The 19328-nt window shown below is 37.7% G+C and overlaps 2 protein-coding genes across 5 annotated transcripts in view; both read right to left on the bottom strand.

Annotated features, from left to right (window-relative positions):
• LOC125254490 (anoctamin-1) overlaps window positions 1-3045 on the bottom strand; it is a 38364-nt gene extending 35319 nt beyond the window's left edge. For both annotated transcript variants that reach the window (XM_048169118.1, XM_048169119.1), the window contains exons 1-3: window positions 2962-3045; window positions 2589-2824; window positions 1423-1589 (exon numbers count right to left, since the gene is read on the bottom strand). In XM_048169118.1, coding sequence (XP_048025075.1) covers window positions 1423-1589; window positions 2589-2625 — 204 coding nt within the window. In that variant the 5' untranslated portion in view covers window positions 2626-2824; window positions 2962-3045. The remainder of the gene's footprint in view (window positions 1-1422; window positions 1590-2588; window positions 2825-2961) is intronic.
• Window positions 3046-5191: 2146 nt separating this feature from the next.
• The window catches only part of vwf (von Willebrand factor), a 66086-nt gene continuing 51949 nt past the window's right edge, over window positions 5192-19328 (bottom strand). For all 3 annotated transcript variants that reach the window (XM_048168494.1, XM_048168495.1, XM_048168497.1), the window contains exons 38-52: window positions 18774-19021; window positions 18537-18639; window positions 18353-18424; window positions 15219-15320; window positions 14920-15125; window positions 14656-14805; window positions 10628-10711; window positions 10350-10533; window positions 9540-9580; window positions 9328-9435; window positions 8006-8104; window positions 7000-7128; window positions 5997-6036; window positions 5809-5906; window positions 5192-5713 (exon numbers count right to left, since the gene is read on the bottom strand). In XM_048168494.1, the coding sequence (XP_048024451.1) occupies window positions 5522-5713; window positions 5809-5906; window positions 5997-6036; window positions 7000-7128; window positions 8006-8104; window positions 9328-9435; window positions 9540-9580; window positions 10350-10533; window positions 10628-10711; window positions 14656-14805; window positions 14920-15125; window positions 15219-15320; window positions 18353-18424; window positions 18537-18639; window positions 18774-19021 (1856 nt within the window). In that variant the 3' untranslated portion in view covers window positions 5192-5521. The remainder of the gene's footprint in view (window positions 5714-5808; window positions 5907-5996; window positions 6037-6999; window positions 7129-8005; window positions 8105-9327; window positions 9436-9539; window positions 9581-10349; window positions 10534-10627; window positions 10712-14655; window positions 14806-14919; window positions 15126-15218; window positions 15321-18352; window positions 18425-18536; window positions 18640-18773; window positions 19022-19328) is intronic.

Genomic DNA, 19328 nt, shown 5'->3' with positions numbered 1-19328 from the left:
ACACACACACACACACACACACACACACATATATATATAAAAATGTAAAATTTATGCAGATCAAATTTTTTAATTTAATGTTAATCATAAAAACACAAAATACATAATTAAAAAGTCTTAAGGTTGATATATCAGTGTCTGTGGGAGCAATTTCTTACTGTATGCTAAAGAACTTTACAATAATCAGAGTTCACTGGAATATAAACACAAATAGGCTTACAACTGGGCAAATATTAAATATGCTGTGAATATTAAACTGATCTCAATTAGCAGATGTTTTGTATTCAATATGATACAATAAAAATGAAAATGAAGCATGTTTTGATCTTGGGAGGTGCTTTCCTTCAATGGATCTGGAATCTAACAGTAACTGTCCAGTAGTTATATGGGAATTTCAATAGTTTGTGCTGATATCTAGTGATAATTACTTGTGGGTCCATCCCACAATCTTTCTGTGACCAACATCTGAAAATGTTCCGACACCTTAAACTCCCCCTGTAGTCAATAATTGTATCCCTTAAAACTCATCTTTGATCACCAAAATGACATATTTAAACGTTTTTTTTTTCCTGTGAAAAAAATTCTTCATGCCTTGCTTGAATGTAACTCTACAGCCTTGCCTCATTTAATATACATGGGTCAATGAATATGCAAATTAGCCCCGCCTCCACTCGCTCACACCAGTTCAGAGATCAACTCGGGCAACTTACTGAGGTAAACCCTGCACAATGGTATCACATCGGACACATAACGGTCATTAATATAATTAGAGTTTTACTTGACTATGTTGTCAGATAGCTAATAACGTGTTGCTAATGTTACACAAACCACCTTGTCAGAGTCAGACAGCTGCCTTCTAACAATCAGTATCCTTACAAATGCTTTGAATCACTAAATCTACATGATTTTTTTAAAATCAACAGAAAGTTGTTTGCTGTAAATGATCTGCTAAAGCCTGCCGGCACGTTGACGTTATTGGTTACAAGGTAGTTTGTGACGTCAGAAACACCAGCGATTTCAAACCGCGGGTTTGAGACTGTCTTTTTTTCACTGCAGTTTTAACGAGGAAATAATCAGCAATGGTGTTGACTTATGAATTTGCCCATGGTTTGTCTTGAAGCATATTAAAAACACCACATAGACATATAAACAACATTAAAAACTTGACTTGTCTTTAAGTCAATTGACCCCTGGGGTCTGTGAAGGTACTGCAGGGGGTCCATGGAGAAGATGTATATAACATATGCAATGTCACTATTTTAATAAGCATCAACTAATGATTTAACCAAAACTATTATTTAATGTAATAATGTTAGCTACTAATTTAATAAAAGAGAGCATAACATGTCTGTCTTGGGCCTGTCTTTGATAATAAACAACATTTCATGATATTTCCTGAATTAGACAAGAGAATCCACCAACCGTGTCCTCGGCAATGTCACTGGCATCATGCCCACTGCTGGCCATGCCCTGCTGGCCCAGTTCAGAGATATCTCGGGCAAGACAGCGGAGTTTCTCACTCTGCATTGAAGAGGACTCACTCCTCATGGCTGAAACACGCATGCGCTCGGGAGCCCCGTTCCAATTTTCTGTTAGAGAAAGGGATATTCACAAGTTAAGTTTTAATGTCTATTAATATCTTGCTGAAATTATTGTATGTTGCTATTTTAAATCGTTTTCTTTTATGTCAATTTCATTCACTTTAACTGCATGCAAAACAAAAAATGCCAATAAATTGCTTGAAACCGAAATGGAATGAAAACCGTTTCAGCACCAAGGACAGCAACATAATTGAAGGCTGTGCGTCAATGCTCAAACCCTGTAAACCTGACTCTAACTACATGCGCCACGTACACCTCTACTAGTCTTTTCAAATATGCTCACACCTGACTAAAGCGTCACTTAAATATGCCTCGTGCCCTCAGGTAAACAAACACAGGGATTCATGACTCTTAAGAGAAAGCTAAGCGCATTTACACCACCTGACCAAACCATGCATCAACAGTACATTTGTGTGCCTTTACTTCACAGTGCTTTCATATCAAATCACAATTTATATTCTGACCTCAATGTAAAAAGAAGAAAATAAATCAAAGAATTTGATTTCTAAAACACTTGGCGTCAGTTGACGCTTGAAATAGCTCCAGCTTATTGCCCCAGCTAATTATACAAACCCCCTCAGACACACTGAGCCCTCTTCTTTGTTTTCTACAGCAAAAGGGTGAATTATAACACAATTAGTGACGTTAATGAGTAGTAAATTGTGAAAGCCCGTCTGAAGGGTCAAATAATGGCGCGCGCCTTAGTGATTTCACTGCAATTAACATGAACGACCAGTTTGGTGCCCCTCAAAATGTTCAGTTTTCTTCAGATCAGACAAACTGACTCTTAATGCATGATTAAATGAAATAACACGCATGCATCTGCAACAGTTGAATATTAAGCGATAATGAATTTGTTGAAGTGACAATTTCACAGATATGCAGCAAATATATTTTCGCTTTGGCTCAGAGAAACCAATACGCGCGCGCGCGCGCACAAACAACATCATCAACAACATCAAGCGGAGTGCCAGGGCTAGTACTCACCCGTGGCAGAGGGCGACCTGTTCAGTGCCATGTTCATGTTCCCGGTGAGATGGTGGACAATCCGCTCGCGGCCCCGCGCAGCTTAACGCGCTCGTGCTGCTGCCGTTAATTCCGTGGAGCGCTCGAGACGCTCAAACTTCCAGCGAGAGTCGGACACAGCGCGCGTGCACCGAGAGAACGGTGACAGCCGACACTCCCCCCTCCCCCTCACACTCGGTGTCTCTCTCACACAAACGCTAAATGCAAGAATGCAAATGCAAAATCCAATTCAACATGCCTCATACAAATAAGTTGTAATGTATTTTATGATCAACCATTAAATAATAAAGCAATAGTTCACCCAAGAATGATAGTTCTGACATCGTTTACTTACCTCATGTTGTTCCAAACCTTCATGACTTCATTTCTTAAGTCAAACACAAATGGAGATGTTATGCAGCCTTAAACACTTTCAAAAGAATCGTTTGGATCCGTTAACTGATTCGTTCAGTGACTCTTTCTGCAAGTTAACAGTAGGAGGCGTTAAGCGTGAGGGATGAATCATTCACATAACCGATTCATTAAAGAGTTGACCAAGTTGTGTGTTCTTTATTAAATGTACGAATACAAATATATACTATATATACTACAAATATATAATATAGCCTACTCCAGTATCTCCAGTAAGATACTCCAGTGTTTAACTCCTCACAGTCAGATGAATGGTTCATTCGTTTCTTTCACGAACGAGATGACTTGTTCATTCAGTTTGTTTACAAATGAGAGGTCAAATTCATTATGCCCCTCTACACAAACCACTTGCTACGACCAGATTTCTGTACAACTTCTGAATAATTTACTTCTCGACCAGTGGCGGATGCAGAAAGTGGATAATGGTGGGCCTCTAAAAGTGTGGATGGGCCCGAATAATTTCAATTTTACTTAGTTATTACCGTTTCAAATTGTACTTGCAAAATGTATAAACTATGAAATGTCTTAAATCCGTAGATACGCAGATAGATTCCCAGAAATATCCGCCATCTTGTTATGTCCTTTGACTTGTTGTGCGTAGCTACTTTGATTTTTCATGTAGGCTACTAAAACCAACTGTGACAAATTATTCAGGTACAGTTTAACCACAAGGATATTGTTATTGGCATTTACACCAATTGCACTTGAAAACAAACAAACACATACACACGGCTCAACTTTTAAGCCTCTCAGCTCGTATCGCATTATGGGTTCCCAAACACATTCCTGGAGCCTCCCCAACACTGTCTCCTTAATCAAACACACCTGATTCAGATCATCAGCTCATTAGTCGAGACTCCAAGATCTGAAATGGGTGTCAGACAAAGGAGACAAGCAAAATGCGCAGTGCTGGGGGGGCTCTATGGGAACCTCTGCATTATTATGGAATACTGTATATGGATGCATACTTCAGAATCAGCAGATACTATCTGAATACTGCATATTCTGACATACTTATTTAATATACTCCTTTTGCATACTATATACTAGGGAACACGTGTGAACTGACGCGTGGCATCGTCTTTATGCACCATATTTTAATATGCAAATAAGATTTGAGCGAGAACACATGGAATATAGCGCATGAGTTGTATGGACTACTTATATGACACGTAATATGGTGTATTATTGTCCCTTTTAGAGCTTGGCAGCCATGGTAATTTTTTACTGTCACAAGTATTAGAACAACATGAGTGTGAGTAATAATGACATATGTTTAGTTTTTGATGAACAATTCCTATATGCATTATACAATGAAATCACACTTGTTAATGATATATATTGTGAACTATAATATATTGTGAGTCTATAAAAATAAAGAGTTTTGATATACTTGGGAATAAATTAATATCTAAAGGCTGTTGACATTTAAACTGCGTCAGTAATAGTCTCTATGCTTTTTATGTCCAAACCGATTTGTAGCATTTCATTTTGTCTGCTTGGATAAACCTGGGGTTATACACTTTGTTTAAGAGCACAGTGGCATTTTCTTGGGTCACTTCTCAACAGAACTGAACCTCAGAGACTTCAACATTAAACAACCACTACCTTACCTGCCTTAGCACACTTTACATCATTTAGTCAGTCAGTTTATTTACGACAGAACATTAAATGGCCTTAAATGATTGTAGTAAATATCTGATGCTGTAGTACACAATGAGTGCTAAGTAATTCCCATCAGAGAATGCATGGATCAGTCATGCACTTATATAATTACCTTCAAAACACATCATAATAATGCAGTGACTCACTGGGTTTAATAAACACACTTACTGACATGATTTCCAGATGATTTTACAGTTATTGTGAAGGTCATGGCAGCTCGAATTGAGATGAATCCTTTTCTGCACATAACAAATTATTCATGTTTTCATTTGGTTACTAACCTACTTTTACCTTGTTATACTCTATTTAATGAGGCCGAGAGGGGAATAACAAGTCTTTAATGTGTGACTCATGTCCTCCAGATGTGTGAATTGTACCCTTCAACACCCTTTACAACTAATTGACCGATCAGTATTCTCCATGCACATGAACGCTCTCACACAAATGAGTTCAAGTGTCCTGAGCACCACCGAATGGTCCAAGCCAAGTACTTTTTTAACCTTGTTCTTTATTGTAGTTTAGTCAAATAAACAGCCATAAACTACAACCACACATAATTGTTGTTTATAAACAAGAATATATTTGTATGGACAGATTGTTTAGTGGCAAAATGGCAAAATGGCAATGCAGCAATCTGAGATTATTCATTTATTAATGATGTGTCCTTTATAAAAATGTATGATGAAGTGCTCGATTATCAGTAAATCAGTTGTTACAAACTCCACTGAGCAACAATACCTGTTGTTGATGCATATATGAAAGTGTATTGTAGCAGTTTTTCACTTGTATGTTATTTTATCAGGTTTTTGTGCCTGTTCTCAGTCGGTCGGACAGGCGTGTGACATGCAGTCGCAGCCAGTGACAGCGAGGACTTGGTGGTGTGTTCGCGTGCCGTTAGCGCAGCGTAGGGAAACATTCATGGGCACGGTGCCTGTAGCTGAGCAACACACACACTCGCTCTCAACTTTGTGCTTTTCCAGAGAATAACGGGACTTGCTGCTACACTTTCCCTGTGGGTGAGAGAGAAAGACAGATGGGATAAATTATATGTACATAGCTTTATGATATTGTTGCGAACTTCATATACAAAAGTGCATTGACTCGCCTCGCAGTAAGTGAGTTCAATCTTCTCTTCTGATTGGCAGTCGTCCACCCTGATGTAATTCAGAAGACCCACAGTTCTTCTGCACTCTGGCTCGGTACCTAAACAGACATGTAACGTGCACACGTCATGGTCAGATCAGATGGATGGAGATTATAAACTGAGCAGGTTGTTCTGGTGTTTATACTTACACATCTCACAGCAGGTGTCTCCAATCTGGCTTATTTTTCCCTGTGGACAAAGGATGCATAGTATCACTTTAATAATTGCACAACACAAAAACTGATTTATTCAAGTAAAACATATTCCTGGATTGGTGTTTGGGGTTTCATAGATGTTTGTCATGTGATTGTTTGATACTGTTGGATAACTCATTTCAATTGAGGAAACCAATTGCCTCTATCCATTTAAGCTTAGAAACCAATAGTTATGAGTACTGTGAACTTATTTCATTTGAGTTCACTATAAAAAGAATATTTCCTAAATACAGTTAAACTATACACTCCATTTAAATACGTTGTGTAGCTGAAAATTCACTGTATAGATTAAAACCCATTAAATTTAGAAACATTAACTTAACACTCTTGCAGTTGATTGCTTACTACAGCACAACATAACAGAAAATTCAACGCTAACAGATCTAAATCTATATTAATCTTGCGCAAAAACACAAAATAAATAACATTTAATTTCAACATTTACTTTCCTTACAGAGTCTGAAGCAAAGCATGCTGGAACTAGGAGTCTGCTGCAACTCATTCAGTTTGAGATCTGCTTAATATAATCAGTTATTGAATTCACATATCTTTTTCTATTAAGTGCAAAGAACTTTCAGTAATATTTGAGTAAAATTAACTTTTTAATTTATTAAATTTGACTGTTAGAATATAAAGAGTGTGTGTGTGTGTGTGTGTACAGGTTTAGCTATACTTTTGAGGGCCTCACTTATACAGTGAAACACTATGACAATCAACTAGTGAGGACATTTTACTGGTCCAGTTAAAAAGGCTTACAAATCGGCCAAAAACATGTTTTTATTTAAATCTAGTGTTTTGCACGTTTCTGTGATGGGTTGGTTTAAGGGTAGGGGTTGCATTAAATATCATTAAACAGATATAAAATCAATGGAAGTCTATCCAGTGTCCTCAGTAATATAGTCAAACAGTAATATAGTGTGTTTGTGTGTGCGTGTACCCCATGGTCCAGACAGCTTTTGCGGTCAAATGGAGGGCATGTTGTCACTAGAGTCTCCAGCACCAGTTCTTCATCCTTATTCACACTGCATGTGTGTTTAGTGCAGCCATCTGTACGCGTTGAATTTGCCTGAACACACACATATGTACACATTTATGACACTATCTGATTCTGAAAATCAATAGAACATCTGGATCATTTACAGCAAGGGGTCTCAAAGTACCGGCTCACTAACTCCTCAAGCATTAATATTTGATTATATTTGACACTTCACTTTCTGGTTTGGTTATCCTGTAGTTTTCTTCAAGGATTCATAAACAATGGCCTTATATACACTACCTTTCAAAAGTTTGGGGTCGGTAAGATTTTTTAATGACTTGAAAGAAGTCTCTTATGCAGAAACAGAAATATTGTGAAATAGAATTATATTTTTATTCTTATTCCTGTGATGGCAATGCTGAATTTTCATCAAGTTTTCCAGTTTTCACTGTCACATGATTCTTCAGAAATCATTCTGATATGCTGATTTGATGCTCAAGAAACATTTCTTATTATTTTTAATGTTGAAAACAGATGTGCTGCTTAATATTTTTGTGTAAATTATGATTTTTTTTTTTCAGGATTCTTTGATGAATAGCAAGTTCATAAGAACAGCACATATGTGTAATAGATATCTTTTGTAACATTATAAATGCCTTTACTGTCACTTTTGATCAATTTATTGGGTCTTTGCTCAAAAACGTTTTAATTAAAAAAAACAAAAAAAAAACGTTTAAACGATAGTACATACATGGATGCCTTTGAAATGGTTAAAACAATTCTTCTGAGCAAAGCAGACCTTAAGATGGCTAACCATGACTGTTTTCATGTTTTGGCAATTTTAACCATTTTCATTGATACACAGAGGTACTTATTGACCAGAGAGGGGAGATTCAAACCTGTTTCCCACACTGACTATACTGGCTACAGTTTGTGACATTAACTCATGTCTGCACATATTTATTACTTTCAGAGTGACCAGCTGTCCATCAGGTCGTCGGATGCTACAAGAAGTTGCAACACAACGGCCACAGCAAGCATTAGGTATTGGCTCCAGTGTATATCCCTACAAAACAAAACACACATGACATGTGACTGTACTCATATATTTAGGGCTTACGGTCATTTTAAGGCTCAATTTACTTATAAATATTTAGATTCTGCCATCATTTTCTCATTCTTATGTATCTTTAAAAGCTTTACAAAGATTTCTCATCTTATTTCAATATTCAAATGTGACAGATCATGACACTCTAGAACTATGGCATGTGGTTTTACTGACATTAAAGGGATAGTTCACCCAAAACTGAAAATTTGTTGTTTATCTGCTTACCCCCAGAGCATCCAAGATGTAGGTGACTTTGTTTCTTCAGTGGAACACAAATGATGATTTTTAACTCCAACCGTTGCGGTCTGTCAGTCTTATAATGCATGTCAATGGGAACTTCGTCTATAAGAATCAAAAAAACATGCATAGACAAATCCAAATTAAACCCTGCGGCTCGTGACGACACATTGATGTCTTCAGACACGAAACGATCGGTTTGTGCGAGAAACCGAACGGTATTTATATAATTTTTTACCTTTAAAACACCACTATGTCCAACTGCGTTCAGCATCCTGTTAGTGAGGTCAGAAAACACGTTCTGATGAAGGAAGTGATGTCTCGCACTCATTGAAGCAAAGCGCGAGAGATAACTTCCGTTGTCAGAGCGCGTTCAGACCTCACTAACCGGATGTGGAGGGCAGTTGGACATAGTGGTGTTTTAGAGGTAAAAAATGATATAAATACTGTTCGTTTTCTCGCACAAACCGATCGTTTCGTGTCTCAGGACATCAATGTGTCGTCACGAGCCGCAGGGTTTAATTTGGATTTGTCTGTGCATGTTTTTTTGACTCTTATAGATGGAGTTCCCATTGACACGCATTATACGACTGACAGACTGCAACGGTTGGAGTTAAAAATCATCATTTGTGTTCTACTGAAGAAACAAAGTCACCTACATCTTGGATGCCCTGGGGGTAAGCAGATAAACATCAAATTTTCATTTTTGGGTGAACTATCCCTTTAATAGCTGTTTTAAATGATGCTCCTTTTTATTGTATTTTCATTGCACACAAAAGCAGCTTGGATGTCTCCAATCATGTGCAAAACATCTGCTTTTGTGCTCCATGGAAGAAATAAAGTCATACAGGTTTTGAATGACATGAGGGTGAGTAAATGATGACAGAATTGTCATTTTTCTGGGTGAACTATCCCTTTAATAATCTTCAGAATGAGGGTTTTACCTCTGAGCAGGGGGAGCAGCTCATCTTCCTGCAAGAGAGCCGATAACTCCTCTTATCTCCCACACACTCGCAGTGTGTGCAGACATCCACCATTACTCGCTCTCCAGCCTACTCACACACACAGAGCAAGACACCCCAAAGTCAATCTGTTATGCACCAAGACATCTGCACACGGCACATTAGTATTCTGTATGTTAACTCAACGTCTTTACCGCAATAACAGTTTGATTCAGCACGCAGGCATTCATTGGAACTGCAGAGGAAAAAAAAAAGCATTAACGTCTAAGGAAAAAAAAAATCACAGAGAGCAGCAGTGAACGAGCAGTATGTGTGTGCAGGGTCCAAAATTAACACTTCAAGCACCAAATGGGAGTAAAATTGGATTTAGCAAGCAAATAAAACCACTTAATAGGTTTTACTACTATTAAGAACCGTTTTATTCAGAAATTTCATTAATGGACATTTTTCTTAGGAAATGTTAGGATTTTTATTAAATATCGGAACTGAATGAGCTCTATAATAGCTATATTTTTATATTATTGCAAGAAAAATATTGTGAAATTATTGTATGTAATACAATCTTTATTTATTTATTCTGGTACGCTATTTACGTTGCAGCGCTTCCAGGTTCCACATCGGAAACACGGAAACTCCGCAACGTAAATAGCGTACCAGAGTGACGGGAGAGACAAATTTGTTGAATATTTTTTTGTTTTTGAGCACATAATTCATAATATTAAGGTTGAACCACTGCAGTCATGTTGACTATTTTAATGATGTTTTTACTACTTTTCTGGACTGTGAAAGTGGTAATTTCGTTGCTTTCAATGGAGGATAAAAAAACCTCTTGGGTTTCATCAAAATATCTTAATTTGTGTTCCGAAGATGAATGAAGTTCTTACGGGTTTAGAACAACATGAGGGTGAGTAATTAATGACAGAAATTTCATTTTTGGGTGAACTAACCCTTTAAGTTAATTTTGGACTGTGTTAGTTTGTGTGTGGAAGAGAGGCTGTTTGTACCGCAGTGGCAGGTCGGGCAGCAGTCATCTACGTTATTGCACTGGAGCTCTGTGCCCAGTGGACAGCTTGGCGTGTCCATGAGGTGGCAGGACACATTTGTATGCTGGATGAACACTTCTTCATTGACCTGTACACATTCGCTCCACACACATCTGTTGTGTGGAGACACCCACTGCTCACCGACCTGCACGCATGTGAAGTCAAAGAGAAATGATTTCAGATCATAGCGCATTTAAACACAAGCAAAGAGTGGAAGGAAAAATACTCTAAATACTCGCCTGTCTCAAATGGCTTCCTTCAACACAGCTGGATTTACGGCAGTGACCGCAGCACTCGCCTTCTGAATGAGAGTATGTGGTTCCCTACATATACAAAAATCAATGTGAAATAATAATCATTTGTACTTTGCTATAAATGTCTCTAGACTTACTGCGCATGATTCATCACTGCCTGTTATTGTAAGGGAAAACATATTTGTTTTCATTAGCTTTCATCAGAATGTAATCTTTTTTTTATACTTTTAAATTGTTTCTTTTTTGTTAATATGACCAAGACTGCAGGGGGTGAAGGAAATTATATTAAGTGGATTTTTCTTTTTTTTTTTTTTAAACAAAATGCTGTTGCGAGTAGGTGCCAGGGCTATTCTATTTAGCTACTAAGGTGCCAGAGAGGTTTTTAGTGTGGTTGCTAAGGTGTTCTTGGTGGTTGGTGGTGATCTAAATCAAAAGAGCCACTATCATATTCTTTCTCATAGATGTATTGACTGTTTACTCTTGAATGTGGATATGCGTTAGCTGGACCAGCCCGAGAATATATACAGTATAGTATTTTTGTGTGATTTAAAGGTGTCCTAGAACTTTTTTTTTAAAAGATGTAATATAAGTCTAAGGTGTCCCCTGAATGTGTCTGTGAAGTTTCAGCTCAAAATACCCCATAGATTTTTTTAAATTCATTTTTTTAACTGCCTATTTTGGGGCATAATTAGAAATGAGCCGATTCAGGGTGTGTGGCCCTTTAAATCTCGTGCTCCACGCCCCAAGAGCTCGCGCTTGCCTTAAACAACATAAAAAAAGTCCAAACAGCTAATATAACCCTCAAAATGGATCTTTACAAAGTGTTCGTCATGCAGCATGTCTAATCGCTTAAGTACAGTGTTTATTTTGATGTTTACATTTGATTCTGAATGAGTCTGAGGCTATGCTAACGGCTAATGCTACACTGTTGGAGAGATTTATAAAGAATGAAGTTGTGTTTATGAATTATACAGACTGCAAGTGTTTAAAAATGAAAATAGCGACGGCTCTTGTCTCTGTGAATACGATGGTAACTTTAACCACATTTAACAGTACATTTAGCAACATGCTAACGAAACATTTAGAAAGACAATTTACAAATATCACTAAAAATATCATGTTATCATGAATCATGTTAGTTATTATTGCTCCATCTGCCATTTTTCGCTATTGTTCTTGCTTGCTTACCTAGTCTGTTGAATCAGTTGTGAACAGATCCAGATGTTTTGCCCTTGTCTAATGGCTTGATCATGGGCTGGCATATGCAAATATTGGGGGCGTACACCCCGACTGTTACGTAACAGTCTGTGTTATGTTGAGATTCGCCTGTTCTTCGGAGGTCTTTTAAACAAATGAGATTTATAAAAGAAGGAGAAAACAATGGAGTTTGAGACTCACTGTATGTCATTTCCATGTACTGAACTCTTGTTATTTAACTATGCCGAGGTAAATTCAATTTTTGAATCTAGGGCACCTTTAAAAGAAGCACAATACTATTGTTGGCAGATTTAATTCCTGATTTGAAATATGTTATTTAAGCATAACATTTTGGGTCTTTTCCATTCAAATTCATGACTTGACATTGCTGCCTAGGTTGTTATCATGATATTCACCTAGTTGACTGGCTTGCATTAAAGTTATATTCTCTAAATGCACGTATTTGTGAATGATTCTTACTGTACATGAATGTGTTTGTTTTTTTCACTTTCTTAGTCGACTGAAAGCTCTCATTCAGATCTGCCTCCACTTTTGAATGCAAGTCCAGATCTCAAAAACCAATCACAAATTGATAGATAGAACCTGCACTAATTTTCTTCTTATTTTTTCTTTCTTCTTTTCCGATAACTCATTTCATTTGGTCTCTACTTTCATTTCATCAAAACTTTAAAGCGATATTGGTTTTATTCAATGCTGAATGAGTGCAGCAAAATGTAATACTTGAGGTTAGGAGTTACTACAATTCCCTTCTGAAAGTATAAGTAATAATAATAGATGCCTTATTAAAAAAATCACTTATAACAGCACAGCCTGAAATTGATTTCACACAGTCATGCAGTATGTCACAATACAGAAGTTAAATGCTGCTACATTTTGTCTTTTGAGAAGGACCTATTATGCTTTTTTCACATTTTCAACTTTCTTGAGAAGAACGAATTATACAGACAGGCCCGGTTCTGTGGGGGTGCTTGAGGGAGCTAAGCAAGTCAAACGAAAGCAAAGAGCACCTCAGTTGATACTGTAATAATATTATATTGATGAAACAGATTTGGTGAATGCTCCAGTGTGTATTTGTGTTTGCGCTCTGGACAATGTCAAATGTTTTTATTTACTACATGTTTTTGCAGCGGTGAGCAATGTTTGTTGTTCTCCTTCATCCATCCTTAGAAATAATGATTAGAAAAGCCTCACCCCACATGTTGACGGGATCAGTTTCATGTTTGTGACGGTAGGAGAGAGGGGCAGAAAACGGAAAACAAAATACAAAAAAAGGTGCGAGGCCTGGTTGAGTTGGGTTAATGGTTTGTTGAAACTTGCGGTTATTGTAAGGGCGTGACATTTTTCTCAAACCGGTTGACCAGTCACAACACACTGGTCCAGCCAACCAATCAGAGCACATTGCTCTAGAGACAGGAACTAAACAGAGCATTACTGACAGTTACAGGAAGAGAGGTGCTGCAACAATGTAAAATATGTAAAAAAATAATAATGTTTTTTGAACTTTCAAGCATGAAAACTAGGGCTGTCAATCGATTAAAAAATTTAATCGAATTAATTACATACTCTGTGATTAATCTAAATTAATCGCATACATAATTTTTGCTGTGAAAGTATTAAATATTTCAATTCAAATGAATCAATGCAGGGTTTTTCCTGGGTCAAAAATGGTCTTCGGTGGTGACAGACATGGTCATCCACACAAACAGTAAAAAGTGCCCTACCCACGTGATCTGCGAGCCCAATACTGACAATAAAGTAGCCGTCACTCTCACTGTAATTCTTTCTTGCCCTCTTTGCAAAAAAAAAAAAAGTGATTTTATAGCTTTGTAAGAGAAGATGCTTTTTTGCTAAACCTGAAAAGTATTAAAAAGTAGCATTTAGAAGTTATATTAACTAATAATATAATTTTCTACCATATACAATTGAATGCACCTAGCTAACAACAACTTGCTGATTTTATAGGTAGGCCTAATTTACTACACATTGTCATTTAAATAACCTGAAAATATTGTGGATTATTAAGGCTAATTTTACTAACCACTCTTGCTAAATGGGGTAAGCACACTTATGTTCTCATTTCAGAGTTGTTCGAGTAAATTATTCATTATAGACCGTGTGGACAGATCAGTTGTTGTCATGATTCATTAAAATGAATCTGTTCAAATGAGTCATTAGGTCGCGAATTTGACATTAGCGGACGTTGACGTGTTGCGTGCGAATCGCAACTGTTATTAGGGTATCGCAAAAGATTTGTCAACACAGAAAACAATTCACCACTGGATAGGATTTTCTTTTTGTTTACTGAAAGTGTGGTTTATGTCAGCTGCACTTGCAGGGCGCAGGAAAAACATTCTCCGAATGCGCCTCGTGAAACATGGATTCTGTCTTACGAACTTTTAGCATTGTGTCAGTTGATTTAGATTATTATGTGTGAGGTAGAGAGAGTGCAAAGGCGGTGCTTAAGACAGAGAGAGCTTGCGCGCACGAGAACGGCTCCAGGTTCAAAGGTCAATACGGAATGGATTAATCTGCGTTATTTTTTTTAACGCGTTATTTTTTCTCAGATAAATTAATCGAAATTAACGCGTTATTTTGATAGCCCTAATGAAAACCTATTCTAGTAGACCCCAAAAACAAAATCAAGACTTAGTAAAAGGGCATAATATGGCCTCTTTAAAATAACATATGATCATTATAATACATTCAATGTTCAATAAATTGAATAGAATTCATAAAAATTCACAAATGAATATTATTCAAACTCAAAGACTGAAACTAAGTTGTGTAGGACGCACCAGAGGACATATCTGGTTGCAGACGGGGTCCACACACTGAGCGATGTGCAGGCCAGTCTGTCTGTCTGCTTGCTCCGTGCAGGTACAGGTTTTACACTTCTCATCCCACCTGCTGCCCACCTGGTACACCACAGCGTCCACCACACACACCTGCACATATAAATAGTCAATCACATGCTGATTGCAGAGTACACTCATCAGGACATGGAGCTGCAAGGGCAAGTGAATAACACATGCGCAGCGAGAGCACAAAAGCGTGCCAACCTTATCAGGTGTGCAGGTGACCTCTATGCAGTCACAATCGTTGGTGTTAGTATTCGTGATGTAACCCGGAGGGCACGTGCGGGTGATGTTTTGACAGTCACACACACATCTGTACGAATCACAGCACTCTGATGGTTTGACCGTCAGCTTCTTGTATGCAGGGCAGGATGGTTTTGTTGTCACAGGACACTGATCCTTTTTACAAACTGAAAGAAGGCGGTGAAAGAGACAATGTGTACGTGATTGAAAACCATCTATGTGAAACGATCTAGAGTATGTGTGTGTGTATGTGCTCTCACCACACTGATAAACTGGCAGACAATCTCCAGGGTTTGTGAGGACAACACTGAGCCCATGATTACAGAGCGGGGGATCTGGCCGCTTACAGTTTGCATCACACACTACAAACACACACAGTACATCACAACACTATATCAGCAAGAAGACTTTAGGTTAAGATTTAAATCACTGCAGAGGTTGGCTATCTTTCCAAAATTTCATATCACGATCTTATAACAAACAATCATGATCCACGATCTGAAATGCAATCTTACCAATTTTGAGATGTACTATCGAGAATATCCCAACACAGTATTGCATTAAACAATCAGTTGTCAAAATAGTCATTAAACCCGGAGTTAAACATTAAAGGGGTGGTTGATTATGATTTCACTTTTTTAACTTTAGTTAGTGTGTATTGTTGCTGTTAGAGCATAAACAACATCTGCAAAGTTACGACACTCAAAGTTCAATGCAAAGGGAGAACACGCAACAAATGGGACAAGGCCATGTTGGGCTGCTTTAGAGAAGAGGAAGAGTTGTTGTTGCCATGCCGTCATTTTACACCGGACTGCTTCAAAAACGAGGGTGAATTCAACGCTGGATTTGCACAAAAATTAACATGAATCAACTCCACAGCAACTACATAAATTTATCCACTAACCATTCAGAAACGTCCAGTTGCATTCAAAAGTTGTAACTTCTATCAGTGTCCGACTCCAGTTTGAACAATGTAAGGCTGAACACCGTTACTGACAATTGTCATTTTGGCTGCGTGAAATTCTCCAGCTTTGTTGTTGTTGAGCAACCGAAGCGTGAGCTGTTAAAGCTCCACCCTCTTTTGGAAAGCAGGCGGGAGCAGCAGCTCATTTGCATTTAAAGGGACACGCAAAAACGGCGTGTTTTTGCTCACACCCAAATAGGGGCAAATTTGACAAAATATAATAAATGATCTGTGGGGTATTTTGAGCTGAAACTTTACAGACACATTCTGGGGACACCAGAGACTTATATTACATCTTGTGAAAAGGGGAATTATAGGTCCCCTTTTAAAACACTGCATAGTCTTCACTGTATGAATTAAATAGGCACTGATTCTTTTTAAAACTACTAAAGTTATTCAGTAAAGAGCAGTGAGTGATTTTGTCTGTGTGTTTTTAACATTAAAGGGTTAGTTCACCCAAAAATGAAAATAATGTCATTTATTACTTACCCTCATGCCATTCCACACCTGTAAGACCTTCGTTAATCTTCAGAACACAAATTAAAATATTTTAGTTGAAATCCGATGGCTCCGTGAGGCCTCCATAGGGAGCAATGGACACTTCCTCTCTCAAGATCCATAAAGGTACTAAAAACACATCTAAATCAGTTCATGTGAGTACAGTGGTTCAATATTAATATTATAAAGCGACGAGAATTTTTAGGCTTATTTAGTGATGGCCGATTTCAAAACACTGCTTCAGAAAGCATCGGAGCATAAATGAATCAGTGTATCGAATCATGATTCGGATCATGTGTCAAACCCACCAAACTGCTGAAATCACGTGACTTTGGCGCTCCGAACAGCAGATTCGATACACTGATTCATTTATGCTCCGAATCTTCCTGAAGCAGTGTTTTGAAACCGGCCATCACTAAATAAGTCATTTTGTTTTTTTTGGCACTCCAAAAATATTCTTGTCTCTTTATAATATTAATATTGAACCACTGTACTCACATGAACCGATTTAAATATGTTTTTAGTACCTTTATGGATCTTGAGAGAGGAAGGCCCGATGAAGGCCTCACTGAGCCATCGGATTTAAACTAAAATATCTTAAATTGTGTTCAGAAGATTAACTAAGGTCTTACGGGTGTGGAACGGCATGAGGGTGAGTAATAAATGACAGAATTTTCATTTTTGGGTGAACTAACCCTTTAATGACACAGACAACAGCAGGTATTTTCTTTAGGCTTTAAGACTGAATGCATGGATCTAATATAATGACACGTTTATTGTTTATTCACTTAAGACATAACTTACTGTCTTTATGTAAATACTCGCCAAGATGGACATTTTGACATATTTTTGTGTATATTTGACCATTTAGGGCTCGTTCACATAGAACACGTCTTTGCATCTAAAAACGCAAGACGTAGCGCAAAAGATGCAAGACATAAGCGTAATGGTCATGCACATCCGTCTAGTGCATGTTTATAAAGAAAAACAATGGAAAAGTAGTGCATTAGAATAGAAAAACGTGTTCTATGTGAACGGCCCCTTAGTCCATGTTCCGCTCCGTCTCGCAGCATGGACATAGCACGTGGGGATCAGTCTCTTTCGCAGTTTAATGCACTTTTAATAACTCTTTTTTAAATAAAGCAGGTCCCGCAGTAGACTGCATTTTACGACAGTCACGTTACACGATTTGACTGATTTGGATGTTACGTTTAGGCTTTTAAGGAGGGGTGAAAGCATTGGAAGCCAAAATCGAAAACTGAAACTAAAATTTGATTCATCGCACAGCCCTACTGCTGTTGAATTGTTTTTTAAATGCGTAACCACGCATGAAGTCAGTCAGCAATCAGCACAGCCATCTAGTAGGCAGTCATTGCTGTATTTTAACATTATTACGAGGATATAAAAGATCACGATCTGTACGATTTGCGTAAAAAGTAGATTGTGGACATCTTGAAGTTTGATCACGATATAAAATCGTCAGATTGCCAACCCCTATATAACTGTATAAGGGAAATTATATAACTAGGCTACAATAATATAATAACATATAACTGGTCATCATTTCTTTTTCAACAACAATCTTTTTACATTTACTTTCATTCTACATAGACCTGTGTGTGATAAAAGAAATTTTAAAAGTGCAAATACTCCAATCTCTAAATTAATATGAGCACTAACAGATTGCATGTATAATAAATATGAAAGAATTTGAAAACTGCTGTTTAAAATAGCTGTAGATGGAGTTTAGCATGTCTAGATATATTGGGTACAATATATCAGGGCCATATCAGCTATCAATATTAGAATTTTTTTTATTATTATTTATCTGTATTTATTGATATTAGAATGTTAGTGACGATAATAAATTGTTTATGTAATGATAACTACAATGTACATTATTTCTGGATTCTGTGTGTATTCTCAGCTCACCACACTCATATTCAGGGCAGCACTTGGATCCCATCTTCTCCTGGAGAATCTCACATTGTCCACACTCTGGGGCTGTAGCACAGCAACAGTAACCATGACAACACAGTGAGAAACCACTTCAAGAAATGGGGCTGTTAATCGTGTAGTGGACGAGAGAGGGAATATATACACATTGTGTCTTTACCTTTAGCATTGCTGCAGGGTAAAGCTGTGCAGTTAATGCGCTGCTGATCCAGACACACACAGAGAAGACAGGGGTTGTCTTCAGGATTCCAGCTTTCCATAAACTGAAACACACACACCAAGGTCATGAGTCGTATGCAATATCACAGATCTGACAAAGGCTTATTGGTTTTATAAAGGGGGCAATAGCAATATCATAAAAGGCACTGGCGTTCAATAAATGGCAAAATTAATATACCTGATGGGTTTTCCCATGGTGGTCCACACACTGACTGCAGGCCTCTTTGCCTACACACTTATCTCCCATTAACACAGACCCTTCAGGGCAGAAACAGCCCTCTGTGGGAGTGTTCAAGCACACTGATCCATTGCCCTTCATTAAACCATCACCCATCATGTCACCAGGACTGAACTGGCTTTGGCCACACTGCTCCAAACATCCCGTTCGACAGGCAGCGTATTCCATAGAGTCCGAGCAAGACATGGCTACACACACAGAGAGACTGAGATGTAAAATTCAAGTATATGACACTTCAATCGCAATTAAGAGAGCAAATACATAATTATTAACAATATGAAATGCAGTTCACAACATTTAATTCTGCAATGCAAAATTTCAGAGTGAAAAAGAGAACAGCAGCATACAGTAGGAAATAATGTGGGGTGGGATTTGATTTTGTCCATCTGGAGATTATATTTTTATATCATTGTTTAATATCTTTATTTTCCCCACATGTGTGACTTGTGTGAATTGTTTCATCTGCAGTAATGAAAATTGGGGAAGAGGAGGTGG

Source organism: Megalobrama amblycephala, linkage group LG19, assembly GCF_018812025.1.
Source record: "Megalobrama amblycephala isolate DHTTF-2021 linkage group LG19, ASM1881202v1, whole genome shotgun sequence".
Taxonomy (NCBI): domain Eukaryota; kingdom Metazoa; phylum Chordata; class Actinopteri; order Cypriniformes; family Xenocyprididae; genus Megalobrama; species Megalobrama amblycephala.
The sequence above is the reverse complement of the archived record's forward strand: the minus strand, read 5'-3'. Positions and strand labels throughout refer to the sequence as shown.